Genomic DNA, 20667 nt, shown 5'->3' with positions numbered 1-20667 from the left:
CCAGGCTAATCTTCTGAATTCCCCAGATAAAACTTCCCCCATTGTGTCACAAGCCTGCCGCAGAGCTGAGGAATCAAACCCGGGTTCCTCCAGATTAGGAATGCACCTTGCTCTTTTAACCACTATGCCAACTGCTGCTCCTGTCTTATTTTTTTTTTCAGGGAAAACACAGGTGAGGTACTGTAGGGCCAGTGAGGTGCCCTCAAGGACTGACAGGAGATAGGAAAAGCTACCTCGCTCTTCCCAGCCCCCTCTGTTATAACCCCTTCCAGCCAGGTGACATAACAGGATGAACCCCCACATGTTTTCTGTCTTTAGCGCCCCTTCCGGAATGAGGAATCTTTGTCAAGGGTCCCAGCTAACCCTCATGCCCCAGGAAGGGGTCCAACTTCCTCCTCTTCCTGTGGCTCTAATCCTAAGCTGTAAAAAGAAGGCCTCTGTCTGGCTCAAATAACAGCATTAAAACTAAACCTTGACTAATTAAAAAGTCTATATCAAAATCCTGTAGTTCCTCAGGCAGTTTCCCCCCTGAACTGTAACTAGGCTGCGTTTTTCAGCCTCAAAAAGGACTACAAAAAGAAAAGGGAAGTAGATAAGTTAACTTAGGAAGGGGTTGTAGCTAATATTGTGTTTGCCATGTAGCCTGGGCAGCATGGGAGAGGCCAGGGAGGCTGCATTTTGCACCCCCCGGTATGCTTGCCCGGTGCACGCACACACACCCTGCCCCTTGGCCTCCTCGCATAAAAACCGTTTCTTTCAAAGCCTTCTCCTACTGCTCCTAGAGGCCCTTCTCCAATAACATGCAGAAAAATGCACTTTCAATCCACTTTCGCAATGGTTTGCAAGTGGATTTTGCGGAATAGCAAAGTGCACTGAAAATGGACTGAAAGTGCATTATTCTGCATGTGCGGAAGGGTCCTCTGACCCCACTCCTCCCCCTCCACTTCCATCCTGCACTCCAAAGGGGCAGCTGTGAGCAGAGAGTTGGAGACAACAAACAGAGCACAAAACAAACCCCTAAAGAGTTTGATGGACCGTAGCACTTGGTCAGATGCAAAAGTGGACTCTCTTGCCAAGGAAGGAAGGAAGGAAGGAAGGAAGGAAGGAAGGAAGGAAGGAAGGAAGGAAGGAAGGAAGGAAGGAAGGAAGGAAGGAAGGAAGGAAGGAAGGAAGGGAGGGAGGGAGGGAGGGAGGGAGGGAGGAAGGAAGGAAGGAAGGAAGGAAGGAAGGAAGGAAGGAAGGAAGGAAGGAAGGAAGGAAGAAGAGTTTGGATTTATCCCCTGCCTTTTTCTCCTGTCTGGAGTCTTAGTGGGGCTTACAAACGTCTTCCCTTCCTTTCCCCATAAGATAGGTGGGGCTGAGAGAGTTGTGAGAGAACTGTGACTGGCCCAAGGTCACCCAGCAGGCTTCATGTGGAGGAGTGCGGAAAGAAATCCAGTTCACCAAATGACAGTCCACCACTCAGGTCCACCTGCTTGTAACAACTACACCGTGCTGACTCTCTGGACTATGTCCCAAGACACGCTCTCAAACGCTGCTTTTCTGACTCCGGGTCCCACTTCTTTTCACTCATTATGTTTCTGTTTTCTGGTTTCTGTTCCAGCTGGCTTTCTTGTTAAATTCCTCTCTGAAGGCAAGGGGGGCAACGCAACTTCTCAGGTAAGACGGTTCCAATCCGAGGCTTCCAGGAGGCCCCGAAGATGCAGCCATTTTCTCATATGGTGCCTGTATCCCTTCCTTCCTGTGGACTCTGCCACTACAATTCCATTTGTGCAGGGAAACCCAGCCTACTATATCGCAGCGCTTACCAACCCTATATATAGGAGAGCCTACATGCTGGCTAGGTTTAATATTATGCTATCCCTCGGGCCTCCATAGAGGAAGACCTCAAGGGTCTACTAAACCCACAAGAGGCTTTTGCCCCTGCAGCCCAGGGCACTTGGATTCCATTGCACACATTCTCCTCCACTCGCCCACTTTACCAGAAACCAAGATCCAGCTTATTAGTACAAATCATTGACTCTATGAAAACCCTGACAGAGCTTGATAAAGTAAATATGCTCTTAAACTGCAATGACCTTGACTGTTGTCTCAAGCAGTGGCAAAGTTTCTGGCTGAGGTTTGGTAAGCTGAACTTATGATCCAGATGTGAAGTTTTATTCAGTAATTTTAACTCGTATTTATATTGTATGTTCCAGGCGCCAATAAAGGCTTATTGAAAATTGACTCTGCCACTAGGGCACAGTGGACAACCCCTTTTGTTCACCTTGAGGAGCGAAGATGAGTGCAGGGGTGCAGAGATGCCAACTGTAGCTTTTAAGGAGCAGGGGTGATAAGGACAGCCCAAGGCATACACACTCCATTCCCGATGGGGGAATCTCAGCCCCACACCCGATCTGGGGGGAGTGGGGGAGCTCTGCAACGTTAACATACCAACCTGGAATATTGTATACATGATGCAGCTGAGCGACCGATTGTTGGAGTACTCGGCGACCCGGAAAATGTTAAGGCCCCATTTGTTTAGGTTTTCTAGTTCCTGGAAGAGACACAAAGGGGAAAAAAAAGGTGAGCTGTCTTGAGAGGAAGAAAACTCTTAGCAAAGAAAGCAGGCTTAAGATATAACAGCAAACCGCAGCATATTTAAGCTACGGTTAGTTTGCAGAACCCCCCACACTTGTCTGGCGGCTGATTATTGAAACCCTGATTTGAACAAATGCTTGTTTCATGCGGTTTGCCCTTCCCTCCTCTTCCTTGCAGATTCCTTGGCTTGTGCTGGATGTCTAATGCTCCAAGAAACTGGGTGCTGTGTGGTTTCCGGTGTTAGACGTATTTTCTATGCAGCATTTCCTGATTTGCCAGAGCCTGTGGTTGAGCCAGATCTTCAGCTAAGGCAGTATTCTCTCCCGATCGCCATTTCAGTCCATCTGTGGCTGGTGCATCTTCTGAGGATCATGCCAGCCAGCGATGCCAGCCACAGATGCAGGCAAAACGGGCCAGGAGAGAATGCTGCTCAGAACACGGATCCTCTGGAAGCAGCCAGCCACAGATGCAGGCAAAACGTCAGGAGAGAATGCTGCTAGAACACGGATCCTCTGAAGAAGCCAGCCACAGATGCAGGCGAAACGTCAGGAGAGAATGCTGCTAGAACACGGCCATACAGCCCGGAAACCACACAGCACCCCAGTGATTCCGGCCGTGAAAGCCTTCGACAACTCCAAGAAACTGTATGTTTAAGTGAAGATTGCCACGAGGACTTTCAGCAAAATGGCAGCCCAAATTGGAACCACTGGGCAGAGTGTTTCCAGCCTTTCTCCTTGCACCTGAGCAGCCCTCACAATGAAGAAGAAGAAGAAGAAGAAGAAGAGTTTGGATTTATATCCCCCCTTTCTCTCCTGCAGGAGACTCAAAGGCTTACAATCTTCTGGCCCTTGCCCTCACAACAAACAACTGTGAGGTAGGTGGGGCTGAGAGTTCGAGTAGCTGTGATCAGCCCAAGGTCACCCAGCTACGCGTGTGGGAGTGTACAGGTTAAGCCCTTGAACCTCAGTGATAAGCCTCCACAGCTCAGGCGGCAGAGCTGGGAATCAAACCCGGTTCCTCCAGATTAGATACACGTGCTCTTAACCTCCAATGCCATTCTGGGTCGGAAAAACAGCACAGGCAGAGCAGCAACCCTATGGTACACCCAACATCTAGTTTGGCCCTGTGTTTCTCCATCCTGTGGAAACAACAGTTAAAGCTGTGGGTAATAAATCAATGTCGAGGTTTTGAGCATCAAAGCTCCTTTCGCTGCGAATCTTCTATGGAAGTCCCACACTGGTGGATTCTGCACGGCACAAATATAACGTCTCTAGGATGTTATAAAAAGTGTTTTGGGGAAGAACTTCACAGTCCAACCCATTATATTCCTCTCAGCAGTGGCGTAGGGAGGTTAAGAGCTCGTGTATATAATCTGGAGGAACCGGGTTTGATTCTGTGCCTCTAGCCTGAGCTGTGGAGGCTTCTCTTGGGGAAGCTCACAGATTAGCTCTGCACTCCCCACACACGCCAGCTGGGTGACCTGGGCTAGTCACAGCTTCTCGGAGCTCTCTCTGCCCCACCCACCTCTCACAGGGTGTTTCTAGGTGAGGGGGGAAGGGCAAGGAGATTGTCAGCCCCTTTGAGTCTCCTGCAGGAGAGAAATGGGGGGATATAAATCCAAACTCCCCCCTCCTCCTCCTCCTCCTCCTCCTCCTCCTCCTCCTCCTCCTCCTCCCTCCCTCCTCCCTCCCTCCTCCTCCTCCCTCCCTCTCTCTTTCTCTTCTTCTTTCTTCTTCTTCTCTTCTTCTTCTTCTTCTTCTTCTTCTTCTTCTTCTTCTTCTTCTTCTTTCTCTTCTCCCTCTTCCTCTTCTTTCTTTCTTCTCTTTCTTCTTCTTCTTTCTTCTTCAACCTGGATTTTTTTTTAAAAAAATCGCTTAAATTAGCAATCTTTTTGCCCTCAAGTAACCCAGGTTGAGGTGGGACAATTCTGCCGCTCGCTGTAAACACCTCAGCAGGCGCAGGAAGCCGGATTTATTTCTCCCGCCCAAACCTCTTGCTTTTGTTTCTGTCGCTCGGGCCTGCCACTTTGTGTGCTGCAGGAGATTCTTCGTGGAGATTTCAAGCTTAAAGTATATCTGTCGTTACATTTTGTTGTCAGTAAACAACGAATGAAGCGGTTATGCTGACGGCGTATTGTAAAGAAAGTGTTGTTTTTCCTTTCTTTTTTGTTTTGTTTTGAGGGGGCTGTCTGCGAAGCTATGGCAACGTGACTAGAGAAGCTGAAATATGCACATATTTGTGCTGTTGTGGCTTCACAGACAGCCCCCTCAAAACAATAAAAAAGGAAAAAATGACACACATGTATGGGATCGCTTTAGGCTAAAACAATCTTTGATTCATCTACTTCGACAGCCAACAGCAAACTAAAGAGCTAAAAGCAGAGGGAAACCTCCATGGGGAGTCTCCCCATGGAGAATCTGCTGCAAGACAAAATGGTGTACGCCACTGTGGAACTGACACAGGAACTCCATGAAGGGAGCGAGAAAAGAAAGATCTATTTTAGTTGGCAATACTTGTGTTACTCCCATGCTTTGGGGAACACAAAACTCTTCAAAGGATAATATTTCTCTTTATAAGGCCCCAAAGACATTATATATTTTATGCTGTTATCTTCGCGTGGATTCATTCTGGTTTCTTAGGATGACATTTTCTGAAGGGTGACACCACCATGTTGAACCACAATTCTAGATCCTGGTTTTTGCAAACCCACAATGGTGGGAGCCGCATTTCGATAATCACACCAGCCCTACTTATTTCAATCCAGCCACGTTTTCACATGATGTCTGAACCAAACCACTGAAAGTTGAGGGCAGAGCCAGACGAGGAATCCTGTTTTGTATTCCAAAATGGGGGTCTGAGCTGGCCTTGAACCCGTGGTCTTACCATCCATTCTAGTCTGCCAATCTCCACACTCCAGACAATGGCTGGAGATCTCCCGGAATTGATCTCGATTACAGAGAGAAGTTCCCCTGGAGAAAATGGGTGCTTTGAAAGGTGGGCTATAGGGCAGTGGTGTGGCGAACCTATGGCACTCCAGATGTTCATGGACTACAATTCCCATCAGCCCCTGCCAGCATGGCCAATTGTCCATGAACATCTGGAGTGCCAAAGGTTCGCCACCACGGCTATAGGGCATTATATCCTCCTGAGGTCCACCCTGTCCCCAAACTCCATCCCTCCCTAGGATCCACCCCCAAAACTAACAACCCTAAGCCCATGCAATGAAAGGGACTAGGAATGTTATCTTGATAGACAGATTCAAGGAAGGAGAACCCACACAAATCTAAGTAGTAATTTTAGGGACATGAAATCTGGGTAGTTTTTAAACAGTCTCCTTGAATGAAAAACGACGTACGATGACAGTACCTTAAAGACTTTTGGAACTATCCAGACTCTAGTTCAGTAGTAACTTAAGACAGAAAACCAGATTTTCATTATATGCGCTTTCAAAAATCAAAGCTCCTTTCATTGGGTATCTTGTATGGAAGCCCAACACTGCCCTCTGGGATTATCCACATCCAGTTTCGCAAGTGCCAAGATCCCACTAGCTGAAAACTGGCTTGGAAGCCAGAAAGCAGAGACTGAGAACAGCAACAAACCTGAGCAGTCATCATGTTTTTGGGAACTTAAGAACATAAGAACATAAGAACAAGCCAGCTGGATCAGACCAGAGTCCATCTAGTCCAGCTCTCTGCTACTCGCAGTGGCCCACCAGGTGCCTTTGGGAGCTCACATGCAGGAGGTGAAAGCAATGGCCTTCTCTGCTGCTGCTGCTGCTCCGGATCACCTGGTCTGCTAAGGCATTTGGTAAAGCCTGTAGATCAAAGAGGGATCAAGATTGGCAGCCAGAGATCGACTTCTCCCTCCATAAATCTGTCCAAGCCCTTTTAAAGCTATCCAGGTGGAGTGGCCATCACCCCCTCCCCTGTATATATATTATTCCAAACACCAATCACATCGCTATGAAGAAGTAAGTTTCCTTTATTAGTCCTAATTCTTCCCCAGCATTTTCAATGAATGCCCCCTGGTTCTAGTATTGTGAGAAAAGAGAGAAAAATTTCTCTGTGTGTCAACATTTTCTAAATTTCCCCTGCATAATTGTATAGACCGCAATCATATCCCCCCTCAGACGTCTCCTCTCCAAACTAAAGAGTCCCAAACGCTGCAGCCTCTCCTCATAGGGAAGGTGCGCCAGTCCCTCAATCATCCTTGTTGCCCTTCTCTTGTTGGCTCAAAGGGAAAAAAAAGCGCGTGTGTTTTTTTGAACGGCGGTTCTTTCAAGCAGTAACAGAGAAATGCTCTAATGCTGCCTTTGAGAAACCTTCCAGCTTAGGGCTGCTTGTGGAAGATGGAGAAAGCCACCCAGGAAGCAGAGCTTGTGCAGCCTTCTCTCCTCGAGTCCTCCCCCCCCTGTTGACTCCGCTACGACCCATCTCCCCTCATTCGAAAATACTGCAAGGGCCATTGCTCCGCCTCGCGCTCCTCAGGCCCCTCCCGCCGAAAAGCTCACCTTGCTAAGCTGATCTTCCTGGTCGGTTTTGACCCCGAAGCGAGGGATGCTGGAGTTAGTCAGGCTAGAGCTGTGCATGAGTTTCTTCACCCCGCTGATCTGGCACATGGGCTGCTGGTGCTTCTTCTTCTCCCGATCTTTCTGTGTGGGGGATGGAATCTCCACATCGTTCTGCTTGTCTGGGGACCAAAAAAACGGCAGCAGAGAGTGAGGGGTGGACGGACAAGATGGAGAAGAAGAGTTGGATTTATACCCCCTTTCTCTCCTGAGAGGAGACTCCAAGGGTCTCCTTCCCCTTCCCCCCCACAACAAACACCCTGTGAGGTGGGTGGAGCCGAAGAACTGTAACTAGCCAAAGGTCACGCATCTGGCATGTGTTGGAGTGCACAAGCTAATCTAGTTCACCAGAGAAGCCTCCACACTCTTTTTAAAGTTTTATTTTATTAAAGATTAGAATCATATTTGTACAGTAAAAATAAGATTTACAGTTGTCTCACTGTTTCTTTTACAAGAAAGTTGCCAGGACTTTACATTCACAAAGTCTAATTGTACATATCTGGAGCGTTTCCTCAATTACATAATTTATAAATATAATAATAATAATAATAATAATAATAATAGTAGTAATAATAATAATAATAATAATAATATCACCCATTATATAAAGAATAGATAGCCCGTCAAATTTGTGAGACATAGAAAGAGTTATCGTATATATGAGACTATAAGAGGGAAATTAAGCATATGTAGGTGGAGAAGAAGAAAAAGAAGAAAGCGTGAGCTAACAAAGAAGATCAGAAGAAGATAAGAGAGAAAAGAGAAAATCAGTAACAGAGAAAGAAGATAAAAGAGAAGGAAAAAGAAAAAAGAGTTTGGACTTCCTCTTAGCTTTGATTATACATATGTAAACCATATCTACTTAATTACAGTTCAGTCTAGTATGAATTTGTCAACATTGCAGGTACAAAGATAGCTTATTATATTCTTTGTTTGTTTGCAAGAATTTTACTAGTGGTTGCCATATATCTAAAAACAATTCTATTGTATTATAATGTAATAAACTTGAAAGTTTATCATAAGCCGCAAATTCGATTAGTTGTGTCATCCAGTCTTCTTCAGAGGGAGTTGTAGATATCTTCACATCTCAAGTGGCAGAGCGGGGAATCAAAAGCGGTTCTCCAGATTAGAGCGCACCTGCTCTTAACCACTACGCCACAAGGGCGAAAGACTGAGGGCACAACCATGCCAGGATCTCTCTGGGCTGTGGGTGTTGTTTGTACGCTGCAGGTGTTGGTCTCAACGGAATAAATATTTTCTTTTTGTCGCACAAAACCTGTTATGTAGTAGCAGGTTTGGAAAAAACAGGTCCTTTCAGGAAACAGGTTCCAAAGACCGGAGGGGAAGCCGCGGAAGCGAGAAAGGAAGCAACCGACCTGCGTTTTAAGCCATTTTTCCAAAAATCTAAATAAATAGCCATTTTCACAATACGTAACCTGTAAGAACCTGAAAACCCACGTGCCATCCCAGAACAGTATCTTTTGTTCCGAGTGAATGCAAACTGGAAGCAAGGAAGACAGTGTAGGGAGAATGGATCAGTGGGAAATTTCATTCCGACTCTGTATGGGATTAAAAAGGCCAGGCCACTCCCTCACTTACCTTGAGCTTCCCGCCCATCACAACAAAGAAGAAGAAGAGTTTGGATTTATATCCCCCCCCCCTCTCTCCTGCGAGGAGACTCAAAGGGGCTGACAATCTCCTTTCCCTTCCCTCCTCACAACAACACCCTGTGAGGTGGGTGGGGCTGAGAGAGCGCGAAGAACTGTGACTCGCCCAAGGTCACCCAGCTGGCGTGTGTGTGGGAGTGCACAAGCTAACCTGGTTCCCCAGATAAGCCTCCACAGCTCAAGCGGCAGAGCGGGGAATCAAACCCGGTTCTCCAGATTAGAGGGCACCTGCTCTCAACCACTACTCCACTGCTGCTCTCTACTGGATGAGGCCCATGGCCCATCTGCACCAGCATCCCATCTCCAACAGTGGCCAACCTGTTTCTCTGGAGATCCAACAACAGGACGAAGAGGCGGAGGCCTTCCCCTGATAGGAACATAAGAAGAGCCCTACGGGATCTGATCTCTGAGGGTCCATCTAGTCCAGCATCCTGTCTTACACAGTGGCCACCCAGTTCCTCTGGAGGCCCAACAACAGGACACAGAGGATGTAGCTGTCCCCTGATGTTGCCTCCTGAGGCACCCTTTAGCCACCATGGCTAGTAGCCATTAATGGACCTCTGCTCCATCAATGTGTTCAAGGTGTGCTCTATATAATGCATGGGATTCTATCCACTCCTGCCTGAGAGCCAGAAGTGGAATACAAATAATCCTGGCAACTCGCAGTCTCACCCTACGCGGCTCTGCTAGACACAACTTCCTCTGTTAATGTCAGGAAGTGCTCCGGAAACCCAGCGGCCGGACCTAACATTGGCTGCATGAGGAACTCACTCCCACAAGCACACCGATGGCAAGCAACTTCCTGCAAAACAAACGCTAGCTCCTTGGGAACAAGTAGGCTCCAGGCTGCAAGCCAGCCTGTTAAAACACCTCACAGACCTGCGAGGCTTTCTTTCACCTTTCTGTGCAGACGCGCAAATCCTCTGGCCTGTGTTGCTCAGCCGCCTGACCCTGGCCGGGCATGCCGCAGCCGCTCAGAGATGGGGCAGGGCGTGTGAATTCTGGCAGGCACCCAACTGACTCGTGGCATGCGCTCGGGCCAAACTTCCAGCTCTCACACAAGGCCCCTATTGAAGAGGCGGTTTACGTCAACGTTTGCTTAAGGCAGGGCATCTGCATCGACTGCTGCCCACGGGGGCCTGGCTTCCGGGGAAGTCAGAAGACGGAGGCAATACCGTGTTTCCCCGAAAATAAGACAGTGTCTTATATTAATTTTTGCTCCCAAAGATGCGCTATGTCTTATTTTCAGGGGATGTCTTATTTTTTTCTGTGTTCTTGTCTGTCGGCATGCTTCCAAACAAAAAACTTCTGCTACGTCTCACTTTCGGGGGATGCCTTATATTTCGCACTTCAGCAAAACCTCTACTACGTCTTATTTTCAGGGGATGTCTTATATTCGGGGAAACAGGGTAGAGGGCTTGCTTTGAACGCCCTCAGCTGCTGCCTTCCTGGTTCAGGCAACATGTGGGTTCCGCGGGGGAACACGTGTGGAGAAGACTAATTCGGCCACTCTGCATGCTTCCGTACACAAACCCGAGTTTCCACATGTGAAGGAGAAGAAGAAGAAAAAGTTATACCCAGCCTTCCTCCTGGAAGGAGTCTCAATGAGGCTTACAAACTCCTTTTCCTCTTTCTCTCCACAACAGATACCTTGTCAGGTAGGTGGGGCTGAGAGAGTTCTGAGAGAACTATGACTGGCCCAAGGTCACCCAGCAGGCTTCATGTGTAGGAGTGGGTAAATAAACCCAGTTCTCCAGATTAGAGTCCACTGCTCTTGACCACTACACCAAGCTGGCTCCCGATTTGTGTGCAAAACAGAATGTGAGGTGTCTAGGGAAGTACTGGTGGGCTCCATGTTCAGGAACCCTCGTCCAGAACTAACTGGCTGGATTTCACAGCCCAGAACTGGTTATGATAGTACCGAAGTAGAGATGAGGCGAGGAGGCAGAGTTGGACATCTGGACTTGGTTCAAGGTGAGGTGATACAATTATATGCTGCTGTCAGTTGACGCCTTGGGATATAAGAGTGCTACTACTTACAAACTAAGTCAAGATTGACTGGGAAACAAGAAACACTGGAATTAAATGTATTGTCGGCTAGCTTCACGGTTGATTCAACTAGTTAGGTTGCCGGGAGCCCAGGATTTGCTCAACGCTTGTGGCTGGCATCTTCAGAGGTGTATCACAGAAGGAAGTCTGTTACACACTGTGTCCTGTGATACACCTCTGAAGATGCCAGCCACAGGCGAACCGTTAGGAACAAGATCCACCAGACCACGGCCACACAGCCCGGAAAACCACCACAAGCAACTGGAATTAAACGTCATTAAGCAGGGTAGGGTTAGGAGAATATAAATTGCTGATCTTCACACTTTAATATGCAACTTATCCCTGAAATCTGCCTCCATCCCTGATGACTGGAAGATGGCCAATGTCACACCAATCTTTAAGAGAGGATTTGGGGGGGGGGGGGGGAATTACAGGCCAGTCAGTTTGACATCTGTTCCTGGTAAATTAGTAGAATCTATCATTAAAGATAAAATTATAAAACATGTAGAAAAGCAAGACCTGCTGAGGAAGAGTCAGCATGGCTTTTGCAGAGGCAAGTCCTGCCTTACAAACTTACTAAAGCTCTTTGAGGGTGTAAACAGGCATGTGGATAAGGGGGAACCAGTGGACATTGTCTACTTGGATTTCCAAAAGGCTTTTGACAAAGTTCCTCACCAGAGACTGTTGAGAAAACTCAGCAATGAAGGAATAAGAAGGGAAGTCCTCCTATGGATTAAAAACTGGTTGAGAAACAGGAAGCAAAGGGTGGGTGTAAATGGGAAGTTCTCACAATGGAGAGATGTAGGGAGTGGTGTCCCTCAAGGATCCGTTTTGGGGCCAGTGCTCTTTAACCTATTCATAAATGACCTGGAAGTAGGGGTGGGTACCATGGTGGCCAAGTTTGCGGATGATACCAAATTACGTAGGGGTAGTGAGAACCACTAAGGATTGCGAAGAGCTCCCAGCGGACCTTGATAAATTAGGTGAGTGGGCTAAGAAATGGCAAATGCAGTTCAATGTAGCAAAATGTAAAGTGATGCACATAGGGGCAAAAAATCCAAACTTCACAACACACTACAAGGGTCAGTGCTATCAGTCACAGACCAGGAAAGGGCGTCTTAGTTGATAGTTCCATGAGAACTATCCCTTCCTGGATAGCACCTTTCTCTGCCTACAACCAGTATTTTTGGAAAGCAGGTGGGACTTCTGTCCAGCTGAGCTTGCAGACCTGCAAAAAAGACTTGCTTTGGGGCAGCGGCTGCCATCACCACGTAAGCATCTTCACTGTGTAATGATAAGCTATCCGTGTTGAAGGAGAACCTGCAGGGACTTTTAAAAAGGGGGATCTTGTAGAGCATCTTCCCTATGAAACTTTGAAGAGATACTGTCTGTGAGAGTTATATATTTCACTTCAGAACTTTTAAAGTTATTGTTGATACCATACTGTGTTTCTTTGAAATAAATATTCAAAAACATTTTTTATTGGTATCTATTTTTATTTTTGAAATTTGCCAGTAGCTGCTGCATTTCCCACCCTAGGCTTATACTCGAGTCAATACGTTTTCCCATTTTTTTGGTGGTAAAATTAGGTGCCTCGATTTATATTTGGGCTCTAATTTATAGGCTACGCAGCATAAGCAATGTAGGTTTGAAATGGTCAGCTGTCCTGCTAGCCATCGTGAGGGCAGCAAGGGTGGGATTTTTTAATAAACAAATAAGCAAATAATTTTGGGGTCTGGAATCCCAGCCAAATAGGGATCACACAAAGAAATGGCTCCACAAAGCAAAAGCTGCGTGAAAATGAAGCGTGAAGAGAGCCAACAAATTGGCCTCGATTTAAATTGACTTGAAGGACGAAGGGTGGACACTTGACTTTGGCAGACGACCAACCTGCTCCCTTGCCTGGCTGCACAGCATCATTGCAGTGTGACAAAACAAACTGCATCTTGGAAGCACCCCTTATGTTTGCAGTGTCACCCTGCTATTTTCATTGGGGTGTGTATCTGAATCCATCCTCCACATGCACTCAGTCACATGGGTTAGCAGAGCAAGGTTTCGTCTATGGAACAAAAAGTCAGTTGTCTTTGAAATTTGGGACTCTTTAGTTTGGAGAGGAGACGTCTGAGGGGGGATATGATTGAAGTCTATAAAATTATGCATGGGGTAGAAAATGTTGACAGAGAGAAATTTTTCTCTCTTTCTCACAATACCAGAACCAGGGGGCACCCATTGAAAATGCTGGGGGGAAGAATTAGGACTAATAAAAGGAAACACTTCTTCACCAACGTGGTATTGGTGTTTGGAATATGCTGCCACTGGAGGTGGTGATGGCCACTCACCTGGATAGCTTTAAAAGGGACTTGGACAGATTTATGGAGGAGAAGTCGATCTATGGCTCCCAGTCTTGATCTGCCTTGATCTCAGATTGCAAATACCTTAGCAGACCAGGTGCTCAGGAGCAGCAGCCGCAGAAGGCCATTGCTTTCACATCCTGCAGGTGAGCTCCCAAAGGCACCTGGTGGGCCACTGCGAGTAGCAGAGTGCTGGACTAGATGGACTCTGGTCTGATCCAGCAGGCCAGTTCTTATGTTCTTATGAAATGGGGACTTCTCTCTTCTCCCTCCCTCCTCAAACATTTTCACATCCTTTCAGCACACCCTCCCCCTCCCCCAAATTACCTCCAAGCAGGTACTTTTCATGTGTGCATGAGAAACCCAGCTAGGCTCTTTGATTAGTTCTAAAACAGAGTAACGTAAAATTAAGAGGTATCCCTAAAGGGCAGAAAACAGTCTGTTGGTAACCTTGGGAAAATGGATTGAGCCATTATTAGACTTGGAAGGACAGGCAAGAATTAAGATTGCTTTCATATTTCAACGTATAGAGCCATTCTAATCAAAACACATGAAGATATTTTAACCAAACAGTGACAACAGAATAAAGAGATTAATTTTACAAACAATACGGCAAAGCCTTGAAATTTCTATTAATCAAACCAGATTCAGATCTTTCACTAGAAACATTAAAGGAATGTGGAGCTTCAAGGCTTGTCGCTAAATTTTATCAGAAAACAAAATCCAGCAGTTACTGGGCTTTTCCATTTCAATTCATTATTCTTCCTTGGAGATCAGATAACCTGGGTCTGTACCCCGAAAGGAAGTCAACTGTTTTTGGAACACTTTCAGAAACCTGATAATACTGAGAGCTAAATTGACCATTTTCTTGGTGACAGATGTGGTATGTGTGGGTAATGTGGAAAAAATGATGTGGTATTATTATTATTATTATTATTATTATTATTATTATTATTATTGATACAAAACAGTTATACACAGCAAACAAGATCAATATGCTGGATTTTGTATTACATCACACGTCGGACACTTCCCAAGCATCTAGGACTATGTGATGTATCAGTCATCAATGCAGAGCCGGTAGGGTGGCCTTTGCAGCTGACATATGGTGATTCCTTTGTCAGCCAATTGTTTTGGCGTCGCTCAAGATCTTTAGGCACTGCACCCAGTGTGCCGATCACCACTGGGACCACCTTTACTGGTTTGTGCCAGAGTCTTTGCAGTTCAATCCTTAAATCCTCATATCGCGGTAAGTTTTTTCCAGTTGCTTCCTCATCAATCCTGCTGTCACCAGGAATCGCGTAGAACATCAACTATCCACACTTTTTTTTTCCACAATCGTGAGGTCAGGAGTATTGTGTTCCAAAACTTTGTCAGTCTGAATTCGAAGTCCCAGAGTAGTTTTATCGGTTCATTTTCAGTGACCTTTTCAGGTTTGTGATTCCACCAGTTCTTTGTCACAGGCAGATGGTAGTTGTGGCACAAGTTCCAGTGAATCATCTGAGCTAACAGTATTATGCCCCTCTGCTTGTAGTCCCGCCTGGCGATCTCTTGGTGCAGCAGCTAAGTATGTGATCTATTGTTTCGCTCGTTTCCCTTGCAGAGTCTGCACTTGGGGATCTGTAGTTGACTTTTCAATTCTGGCTTTGATGACGCTTTTGTTCGAATTGCTTGTTCTTGGGCTGCAAGAATCAAGCTCTCAGTCTCCTTTTTTCAAAGTTCCATTTGTGAGCCACAACCAGGTTTTTTCCTTGTCAATTTTGTCCTCAATTTTTTCTAGGAACTGTCCATGGAGAGCCTTCTTTTGCCAGTTTTCTCTTCTGCTTTGCAGTGTATTTTTACGGTATTCACTCTTTGTCTTTTGCACTTTGAGCAGTTTTCATTATTATTATTATTATTATTATTATTATTATTATTATTATTATTATTATTATTATTTATACCGTACCATTCCTGTCTGGCGAACAACAACATAATATATAAACAATAAGCAGGAGCAAATCCGGTACAATACAAACATAGGCTCCGTCAATATTGATACAAAAACAGTTATACACAGCAAACAAGATTAATATGCTGGATTTTGTATTACATCACACGTCGGACACTTCCCAAGCATCTAGGACTGTGTGATGTATCAGCGAATAATGCGTGCAGAGCCAAGTAGGGTGGCCTTTTGCAGCTGACATATGGTGATTTTGTCAGCGCCGATTGTTTTTAAGTGCCGTCCAAGGTCTTTAGGCACTGCACCCAGTGTGCCGATCACCACTGGGACCACCTTTACTGGTTTTGTGCCAGAGTCTTGTAGTGCAATCCTTAAATCCCTCGTGATCGTGGTAAGTTTTTCCAGTTGCTTCTCATCTATTCTGCTGTCACCAGGAATTGCAACACGACTATCCACACTTTCTTTTTTTTCCACAATTGTGAGGTCACGAAGTACTGTGTTCCAAACTTTGTCAGTCTGAATTGAAGTCCCAGAGTAGTTTCATCGCGGTTCATTTTCAGTGACCTTTTCAGGTTTGTGATTCCACCCAGTTCTTTGTCACAGGCAGATGGTAGTTGTGGCACAAGTTCCAGTGAATCATCTGAGCAACAGTATTATGCCTCTGCTTGTAGTCCGTCTGCGCGATCTTCTTGCAGCAGCTAAGTATGTGATCTATTGTTTCGTCTGCTTCCTTGCAGAGTCTGCACTTGGGATCTGTAGTTGACTTTTCAATTCTGGCTTTGATGGCGTTTGTTCGAATTACTGCTTCTTCTTCATTATTATTATTATTATTATTATTATTATTATTATTATTATTATTATTATTACTATTATTATTATTATTATTGTAGATTTCACAGCTGCCAGATCTTTCGCTGGTTGTTGGCCTACATTACAATTCGAACCTCACCCAGAGGCCTAGAAAGTTGTAATGTATCGGCATGGTATTCGTGCAGATCCCAGCAGGGCTGCCTTCTGAATTTGACCAATGTTAATTTTGTCAATTCGAAGATGTTTCAAGTGCTGACCTATCATCATCATCATCATCATCATCATCATCATCATCATCATCATCATCATCATCATCATCATCATCATCATCATCATCATCATCATCATCATCATCATCAATCAAATTATGGTACTCAAGTTATTTAACTGGCATATCAATAAGGTGTAATTGATCAGGATGTCTCTTTTGCTGTCTATTCTTTTCTTGCGTGAGAAGAATTCCTTTTGATAGATTTGCATGAATAAAGAATTTAACAAAGAGAGGACATATGTGTGCACAAGCGGAATCCCCACTATTCAAAGGGATAACTCTCCTCTAGACTTACCCAAGAAGGTGTTGGAAATGTACTCAGAGACCTGATTTCCGGAGCGGCTCATCTCAGAGAGGTGTGTTAGTTCACGGTTCAGCATTCTTTTGAACTATCAGAAAGACAGAGAAAAAGGAAAGCGTTAACATGGAACTGTTTTTGGTCAACATGCTGTTGTGAACAGATGTGTGTGACTGAAGGCACAGGGTGTACACTCTGCACTGAACAGGTAGCTGGGTGAGGCGGTGCAAGACTGACACAAGAGTGGACTCGTGTACATGCCTGTTGCATGAGAATGTAAGCACAGGTTCTGAGATGTAGAATGGTCCTGTAAGCTAGTATTTGGGAATAAAAGCACGTGTGTGGCACTGTCTCTCAGCGCACATGGCTCCAGGTTTGCAAACAGTGCCTCTGCAAAAGGACATGTTGGGTTCTGTGGAGCTTGGGAGATCCTCAATGAGAAGTGTGGTCATTGACTGTAAATAATAATGGTCATTGACTGTAAACAAAGTCTTCTTCTTCAATGAGAAGAAAAGCAATGTTGGATTTGGATGGTCAACCATCACACCAATCTTCTACAGTACACAGCTGAATACATATCCCCCCTTTGTATAAGGAAACCCCTGCAGGCCTCGTCAGAACACCTTGCAAATTGAGACTACCTTCCAGAATTACAGGCCTTGTTTTGACTAAGAGCGCACAAGCATATGCGCTGTGCCTTCTCCCCACCCCCGGGCCGGGCGTATGTAGAGCATAAGCATTTATTGTCATTGTGCACGCACAACGAAATTTACAGCAGCATTCCTCGATGCACACAATTCCAGACTCATACCCCATCCTCACTTTCCCCTTCCTCCACCCATCCCTACACAGCCCCAAACACATCAACACAAAGCTGCGGAGTTCAGCATCGCCACAGCTCTAGAGTAGAAGCTGTCTCTAAGCCTCTTTGTTCCCGTTTTGATAGACCTGTATCGTCTGCCGGATGGTAACAGTTCAAAAAGAGAGTGTTTTCTGGATGAGACGGGCCTCTCAGAATATTTTGGGCTTTCTTTAGGCTTCGGGAATTATAGAGTTCTTCCAAGGAGGGGAGAGGGCAGCCGATAATCCTCTGTGCAGTAGTGATCACTCTTTGGAGCGCCTTCCTATCTGCCACTGTGCAACTGGAGAACCATACACAGATGCAGTAGGTTAAGACACTCTCTATAGCACAGTGGTAAAAGGACACCAGGAGTTTTCCATTCAGTTGTTCAGATGATCAACAGCACTTCCGAAGCTCAGCTGTACACATGTGAGAATAAACTCTCCTAGCTTTATTAATGACGCTGCTTGCCGTACAAACATGCGCTGCTGTGGTTGTCAGCAGGGTTTCTTTGTCATAGGTTTCAGTGCAAAATGTATGGACTCTCGGAACTCTGCAGCTCCAAGAGAGCATCCCTGGCAAAGCCTAAATACCTCACGGGAAACCGGCAGAAGGCCGTGTGGATGCTCAATTCATCTTCCCCATTTCCACGTTTCAGACCCACATGTGATTATTATGGCCCACTCAGCAGCTGGGACTAGCTCCATAAGCCATGAAATGGCCCTATGCTCCAGGCAAGCCAGCCAATAACGCAGATTCCTTTAGTGTGTTGTGGGTTTTCTGGGCTGCATGGCTGTGTTCCAGTAGCATTTTCTCTTGGCGTTTCACCTGCATCTGTGGCTGGCATCTTCTCTGAAATTGGTAGTGAGGTCGGTGTGCATGTGCGCGTCAGCTGGCTTGCAGCCGGCCTAATAAGCCCTCCCAAGAGGCCACATCCGGCCCCTGGCCAGCATGGGTGACACCCCTGCTCTAACCATTACACCATCCTGTCTCTTCAGGGCTCCTTCCCCCTAAATCCAAGCCCTCCTTCTCTGAAGATGCCAGCCACAGATGCAGGTAAAACATCAGGAATACGGTCATACAATCCGGAAAACCCACAACACCCTAGTAATTCCGGCAGTGAAAACCTTTGACAGCAAATTTGTGTTGGACGCCAATGTAATTTTGTTAATTTATTGTTTTAATGGGGTTTTAATGTAATTGTTGTTTTATTATACGTTCACCTGTGATTCTTCGAGGGGCGTATATAAAATTAATTATAAATAAAAAAATAAAAATTCCTTTGATTCTCAATCTGCGGATAGCTACATTTTAGTACAATAGCACTTTAAAGACTCACAAGATATCCAGCGTGCGAGCTTTCAAGAGTCAAAACTCCCTTCTTCAGATATTTGCGGATAATACCGTTGATCTGTTAATCAGTATTACCCCATGGCAATATTGATATAAGTTAGGATTCACAACAAACGTTCATAAAACATATTGTCTTCTCTGACCATTTTTCTCTTGAACAAATCGGCGGAGTGTTTTGCTTTGTCTCTCCACAAAAAGGTTTTCGCAGCCATACCGTATTTGCTCTTATTTGCAATCGCACGGCCGCTTCCACCAATCACAATTTATATGAGCACTTGTGAATAAAAAAAGAAGTGTACCACGCTACCATATTCTCTTACTGAGTTTCCTCTGCTTGCTACCTACTGCTTCACTGAGAATCAGCATTGAAGCCTGCAGTGGGATTCTGAACCAGCAACCTGACCATCACCGCTAGTGGAGTGGTGAAGACCAGGTGGGCTCTAATCTGGAGAACAAGGTTCGAATCCTCATTCCTCCACATGAAGCCTGCTGGGTGACCTTGGGCCAGTCACCCTGGACATTTGGCCCTGAACTTCCACCTTCCACAGTGACAACCGGACTTTTATTATGCAATGGTGTTGCCCGCTGCCAACAACCTATCTGAAAGTGCAAAATTGCTTACACTCGATTATTTATTTACTTACTTCATTTATACCCCTCTTTCTCCCCAGTGGGGACTCAAGATGGCTTCAGCAGCGGCATAGTGGTTAAGAGCAGGTGCACTCTAATCTGGAGGAACCGGGTTTGATTCCCAGCTCTGCCGCCTGAGCTGTGGAGGCTTATCTGGGGAACCAGATTGGCCTGTGCACTCCCACACATGCCAGCTGAGTGACCTTGGGCGAGTCACAGTTCTTCAGAGCTCTCTCAGCCCCACCCACCTCACAGGGTGTTTGCTGTGGGGGTGGGGAAGGGAAAAGGAGATTGTCAGCCCCTTTGAGTTTCCTTACAGGAGAGAAAGGGGGTTATAAATCCAATTCTTTCTTCTTCTTCTTCTTCTTCTTCTTCTTCTTTCTCCTCCTCCTCCCTCCTCCTCCTCCTCCCTCCTCCTCCCTCTCCCTCCTCCTCCTCCCTCCCTCCCTCCCTCCCTCCCTCCCTCCCTCCCTCCTCCTCCTCCTCCTCCTCCTCCTCCTCCTCTTCTTCTTCTTCTTCTTCTTCTTCTTCTTCTTCTTCTTCTTCTTCTTCTTCTTCTTCTTCTTCTTCTTCTTCTTCTTCTTCACAGCAATCCTGTGCAGTAGACTAGACTGAGAGAGTGTGATTTGTCCAAGGTCCAAGGTTTGAGCTTCTGTGGCAGCAGTGGCATACCACTAACGTCCCCACATGCCTGCTGCTGAACCCTCCTCGCCCCAGGCTCCCTGTAGTCAGGGGGTGCGGCTCGATGGCGGGCGGCTCAGGCAGGCACTGCCCCCCCCCCCCCAGTCGAGCCCTCTCCTGTCCTCACATAAGTGGGGCGTGGGGAGGATGGTGTGGGGAGCTGGACCGGGGGGGGGGGAGGAGGGACATGGGAGAGGCGGTCATGCCCTCAGCCGACATTTAGGTCCGGCACGCCAGTGCATGACAGAGCAGGGATTTGGACCCGGCTCTCCCAGATCAGGGGTCTGCAACCTGCGGGTCTCCAGATGTTCATGGACTACAAATCCCATCAGCCCCTGCCAGCATGGCCAAATTGGGGTGGCTGCCTCAGTGGGCGAGCCCCCAGCAGGCTCCCAAGCCTGGGCTGGGGGGCAGTGGGGTGGCTATCTCCGCGTAAGAGGGTTTATCAGGCATGTGAGTGAGACGAGGCAACCCCTCGCTCCACAGACTCATCAGGGCAAATTGGCAGCGAGGTGTGGGAGTGCCTCAGCTGGCTCAGGGGGCCACGCCCCAGGCAGCACGTCTGACACCCCTGCTCTCACCTCTACACCACGCAGGCTCTTCAGGGCTCCTCTTTCCCCCTAA

At 46.5% G+C, this 20667-nt stretch overlaps 1 protein-coding gene across 1 annotated transcript in view; it reads right to left on the bottom strand.

Moving 5' to 3' along the window:
• LOC125427881 (cAMP-specific 3',5'-cyclic phosphodiesterase 4A-like) overlaps positions 1–20667 on the bottom strand; it is a 339670-nt gene that overhangs the window by 15388 nt on the left and 303615 nt on the right. The window contains 3 exon segments of the mRNA XM_048487443.1: positions 2438–2536; positions 7091–7269; positions 16536–16629. Of these exon segments, the coding sequence (XP_048343400.1) occupies positions 2438–2536; positions 7091–7269; positions 16536–16629 (372 nt within the window).

Source organism: Sphaerodactylus townsendi, linkage group LG03 (assembly GCF_021028975.2).
Source record: "Sphaerodactylus townsendi isolate TG3544 linkage group LG03, MPM_Stown_v2.3, whole genome shotgun sequence".
Lineage (NCBI taxonomy): Eukaryota > Metazoa > Chordata > Lepidosauria > Squamata > Sphaerodactylidae > Sphaerodactylus > Sphaerodactylus townsendi.
This window is presented reverse-complemented; position numbering and strand designations above follow the sequence as displayed.